Below are 5,800 nucleotides of genomic sequence, written 5' to 3'. Positions count from 1 at the left end.
CAATCAATATTCTGTTTTCTTACTTAGGAAACTGCAATGCTCATAGTTCTGACAGATGCACACTTAGGCCTAGCAGATTCAAAAGGACAAGTCAAGTTTCTTGCCAAACTTGATGAAATTGCTAGTGTTTCTGTTAGCAACTTTAATGACGGTGTATTTGCTGTGCATCTATCTCAGGTACTTCATTTAATTCCCAATACAGTTATCAATTTCTTTGGGTTTTTGTTTTTTTTATGAGCTGTACAAGTGAATTACCCTCATGTTTATAACATATCACAGCTATCTTTCCTTTTTTGTTGTTTTTATTTTTGTCCTAATCAGCTAAACTTATTGTTTATTCCAATATATGAAATAGTTTTAGTCATCCATATTAACCATCAGTGCCAGTCTAGCTGTAGAACTTTAGCACTGCTCTTGAATTGTCATAGCCTCTAGGAATACGTCTAATAACGCGTGTGCCTCATTCCACAGACAGCCACAGCGGGATCTAAAGGCGACTTCTTTTTGATTAGTGACCATGTGATAGAAATCGTAACTCAGATCTACCAATTGGTACAAGAAGCAACAAAGAAGAAGTTGCCCATGCAGATCACCGATGAGTAAGTCACCATTTCTTACCCTGACTGGACTAATCTAAACAGCCCACAACTGTAAAAAAAAGTCCCCTAAGACAGTTTGTTATGTAGAAAGGAGAGAAAAACATTAACTACAATAGAAATATGACAATCATAAGCCATATAGTTATCATTAGCAAACTATAGGAAATTAACATCTCCTATGCTCATCCTGCCATGTAAGTCCGGGATGGAGCGCAAATGCCAACTCTGGAATTTTGCTCCTCGTATCTAAACATAAGCTCCTGAGTCACCCTTTTGATGCCAATGATCTGTCATTGTTAAAATAATATTCAGCTCATAAGTAAAACAGTAAGCTCTTGCTTGCTATGTAAAGGATATTATTATGTTTGGGATATTTAATTCCCCCAGCAAAAATTTCAACACCTATGCATCCTGATGAACATTACACACATTGCCATCCCTTCTGAACAGATTCCAGCATACCAATGATACAGTTTATATATCTCAGATAAACAGTAATAGTACATATGATAGAATTAAAAGGTTTTGAAATGTTTTGACTTGATTTCTAACATAGGGCTAGAATACAAGTGGCGTGCTAATGAATGCTAATTCGAGAATGATATTGAAATATCAGGGTCGTTTTCTCATGTGCAATAAAATTTAACGTGTGTTGTTTTAGCGTGACTGAAGACCTTATGTAAAGGGTTAGGGATAAAATAAAAGTTGCACTAAACACAACATAAATAAATTAAAATAAATTGTTACACTCATATAAAACTATCTGATATAAATTATTCATACAAATATTAATAAAAAAATATTTAAGGGTTAAATATAAGTATATGGTATAGGACTATGTATTTGACTGAAAAGGGATATAATATATATGTGTCTAAATAATTAATCAATAATATTTAATAATTTGTTTTACTGTATATTTACTGTAAATATGTAACATTCCAATGTTCTTTACATACAGGAACATGTTATTTTTATTATATATATATATATATATATATATACCTATATATCTATTCCTATAGATATATAGGTATATATGTATATATTTTAAATTTTATATATATATATATATATATATATATATATATATATATATACAAATCCAGTCAGGATCCAGGACTCCCAAGATATAGTAAATATCAGCAACCAGGGTGCACTTGAAGTCAATATCCAGTAAAGACAAGTGGTCAGGCACTCTCAAGGTTTAGAGAACTTTACTCATATGTGACATTTCGGGGGTTATCCCCCTTCCTCAGATGTAAAACATATATGTGTTATCTCTGAGGAAGAGGGATAACCCCGAAACGTCACATATGAATAAAGATTTGTAAACCCAGACAGTGCCTGACCACTTGTGTTTACTATATACATATATATATATATATATATATATATATATACACATACACAAAACACGGAAGGGGAGTGCACTCTCAGACAGGGCTGGGTACACATCCTATGACCCTGCAACAGGCTCAGCCCTGGGGGCTCAATAGCACTCTCAGGAAGCTGTGCTGTCCCCAGAGTCCCAGACAGTTAACCCCAGACAAGTATGTGAGCAAGGCCCATTGGGAAAATTACAAAATAAATTAATACAACACAAAGAGAAAGTCAGCACTCACTTGCAAGCTCTCAGCTAAGATTACAAGCAAAAATGGAAGGGTTAGTTACTGCATCTGGCCAAATGGGACAAGCCCAGGTACCACATCAAGGTCTCTCCCAAAACCTGGGTCCCTAATGCAGCCATACAAATGCAAGTTCTCAACCAAACAAACTGGGAACAAGTTAAGGGTTCACAGATTTATAAAATCACCCTAGACATTTACAAAACACGGAAGGGGACTTCACTCTCAGACTGGACTGGGTACACATCCTATGACCCGGCAAAATCCTCAGCCCTGGGTGCTCAATAGCACTCTCAGGAAGCTGTGCTGTCCCCAGAGTCCCAGGCAGTTAACCCTAGAATATTACTAAATAAATTAATACAACACACAGAGAAAGTCCAGCACTCACTTGCAAGCTCTCAGCTAAGATTAAAAGCAAAACTGGAAGAGTTAGGGACACAGGTTTTGGGAGAGACCTTGACGTGGTACCTGGGCTTGTCCCATTTGGCCAGATGCGGTAACTAACTTTTCCAGTTTTACTTTTATTCTTAGCTGAGAGCTTGCAAGTGAGTGCTAGACTTCCTCTGTGTGTTCTTTTAATTTATTTTGTAATTATCCCTATGGGCCTTGCACCCAGACTTGTCTGGGGTTAACTGCCTTGGACTCTAGGGACAGCACAGCTTCCTGAGAGTGCTATTGAGCACCCAGGGCCGAGCATGTTGCAGGGTCATCGAATGTGTACCCAGCCAAGTCTGAGAGTGCAGGCCCCTTCCGTGTTTTGTATATGTCATAAATCTGTGAACCCTGACTTGTTCCCAGTTTGTTTGATTGAGAGCTTGCATTTGTATGGCTGTATTAGGGAGCCAGATTTTGGGAGAGACATTGACGTGGTACATGGGCTTGTCCCATTTGGCCAGATCCAGTTGTTCTTTTAATCTTAGTTGAGAGCTTGCAAGTGAGTGCTGGACTTTCTCTGTGTGTTGTATATATATATATATATATATATATATATATATTTAATAATAAAACATTCATTTTTGTCTATATGAAGAACATTGAAATGTAAAATATGCATAAAGTGCTTTTTGTTTCGTGCTTTAGGTCGAACACAATGTCACACATATAGAATTAGTTATCTTAAGACGTGTTATGTAAATATTAAATATAAAATTTTGAAAAAATATGAATAATAATTATTCATGTCGGGTTAGCGCACATGAAGAATTAGTGTGCTACTGTCGGGGATTAGGTGCGCAAACCTGACAGGAACACACTTATTCTTCATGTGTGCTAATGTGACATGAGTTATATTAAGGTGAGTTATGTGTTTATTAAATATAAAATATTGAAAAATATTAATAATTAATGTAAATAATTATTATAGATGTACTAAAATATTCTAAAAAATCCATAGAATCCATAGAATATATATGTATCTAAAAAATTATTATTAATATTTTTTCAATATTTTATATTTAATATTTACATTACGTGCCTTAATATAACTTATTCTTTCTGTGCGCTAACCCGACAGAGCGTTATACCCAAAGCATGAAACTTTTTAAGTGTGTTGCACATATTTTACATTCCAATGTTCTTCACAAAAAATAAATAATTTTTATTATTAAATATATATTTCCATATATATTTGATAATGTTAATATAAGAATATATATATATAGGTATAGGTATATACAGATATATCTATTTAAAATAAAAATAACATTTACCTGTATGTGAATAAGAATGGAATGTGAAATATTACTAACTCCTTCGGGTTAGTGCGTGAACGATGTTTAAGGTTTTTTCTTCTGCGCTCTCCATTAAAGTCTATGGGGAGAATAAGTTTGCAATATCCAAATTCCTTTAGTTAGCACTTGATGGATTTTGCTCGCATGCAAAAGTTTTACTTTCAACTTGTAATAAACGCACCATCTTGCCCGTGAAAAATAAAATACTTCTGGTAGTGTTAACACTCGAGCAAAAGCACTAAACAGCGCACATCTTGTAATCTGGCCCATATTCAGAAATATAACCACTGATATTTAAAATTAATTTTTTGAGTTTTTAATAAGAAAAAAAAAGCTACCTATGAAAATGACCAGGTTTGTTTTTGCTGTATAACGTGCCATATGTAACATAATATTATTTACTTTCTGTTTAGGTTTGCAGTGAAATTTAAGCAAGATCCAGTAACTATAAAATTTATTGAGTCACCTGTAAAAAATGGTAAAGGCCTTGTATGCAAGAAGAAAGGTAGCCGAAGAATGGAAGTGCTCGTACAGTAAAGGGACACTGGAGTACAAGAAATTACTCTGGATCTTCATCTAAACTTCATCCAACCTACATCAATGAGGAAAGCAACATTCTGAATAAATAAAAGATTACGCTAATATTAAACTTTTGCATCTTGTCAACAGCTTCTCTTAATAGAGTGTAAAGGTGAGCGGGGGAAGGAATTTAAAAATAATTATTTTATCCTTCCTTACTTGTTAGTGTGTTTATAGGCTTATGGAAACCAAACCTTAATTCACTACATTTCCATTCGTTCTTCTATTTTCACGATCTCACTGCATCTAATGTGTCTGTCATACCTAATGCTTCTCATTATCTGTGACTAGTCTCACGTTGAAATGCTGCAATATGGCCACCTCAGAACTTACGTGTCCGCCATTCTGCAGTTGTCAATATTAGGGCATGATCTCTGTAATTGCACAAAAAATCAATACAGAGACACATACACAAAGAGGAATGAAGAAATCCCTATAAGTTAACTTTAGTATTTTCTCTGACTTTATTCTCCTTCACAATAAAAATATATGTCCTGAGGATGTCCAAAACTCTCATGAACTGGGTGATGAAGGGAAATTTTTTTAAATGGTATAAGAGAACGTGTTTGAAAAATCATTATGAAATATAATTTTATTTTTAAATGATAAAACCGGGAAGCTTAAAAAAGTTTTATTCTATATTGACACTAAAATAAACAAAAAATGAAAATCTATGTGTATCCTATGTCATTCTAATGAGCTTGTTCATCTAAGTTAAGAACAATTTTTTTATATAAATTCTTGAACGTTTTCAGTGTTCCTGTTTAATTCATATCATCTAATAAATATGTGGCATCATCTATTTCCATGTTATTTGAATTGAACAGTGAACAGATTAAGCATTGAGATAGATTATCTAAGCACTGTAGAAGAATTTTAACTCCAGGACTAATTTATTCATAATGTCTATTGTGAGGGAAAGAATTATTGAAAGTTCTCAATACTTAATGTGCAATATAACATTTCCAATGTAAATAACTTTCACCAAAAAAGTGCTTCTTGAATAATTATGAACTGTGATGTTATTAAACCTTGAGTTTGTTTCACAAGAGAACTCAGTCTTTTGTTAAATCTTTTCTTATGCTGAACAGTAGCTAAAAGCTATTTTGAGTTAGATAACTCAGGAATGTATTACACATGATGGGTCAGCAATGCACTATTTCTTTTACAAAGATATGACGAGTCCACGGATTTCATCCTTACTTGTGGGATATTAACCTCCTGCTTACAGGAAGTGGCAAAGAGCACCACAGCAGAGCTGTAT

The 5,800-nt window shown here is 34.0% G+C and overlaps 1 protein-coding gene across 1 annotated transcript in view; it reads left to right on the top strand.

Annotated features, from left to right (window-relative positions):
* MYO1A (myosin IA) overlaps positions 1 to 5,590 on the top strand; it is a 182,537-nt gene extending 176,947 nt beyond the window's left edge. Inside the window, exons 27-29 of the mRNA XM_053708171.1 lie at positions 28 to 177; positions 472 to 599; positions 4,371 to 5,590. Coding sequence (XP_053564146.1) covers positions 28 to 177; positions 472 to 599; positions 4,371 to 4,494 — 402 coding nt within the window. The 3' untranslated portion in view covers positions 4,495 to 5,590. The remainder of the gene's footprint in view (positions 1 to 27; positions 178 to 471; positions 600 to 4,370) is intronic.
* Positions 5,591 to 5,800: the final 210 nt, after the last annotated feature.

Source organism: Bombina bombina, chromosome 3, assembly GCF_027579735.1.
Source record: "Bombina bombina isolate aBomBom1 chromosome 3, aBomBom1.pri, whole genome shotgun sequence".
In the NCBI taxonomy this organism is placed as follows: domain Eukaryota; kingdom Metazoa; phylum Chordata; class Amphibia; order Anura; family Bombinatoridae; genus Bombina; species Bombina bombina.
The sequence above is the reverse complement of the archived record's forward strand: the minus strand, read 5'-3'. Positions and strand labels throughout refer to the sequence as shown.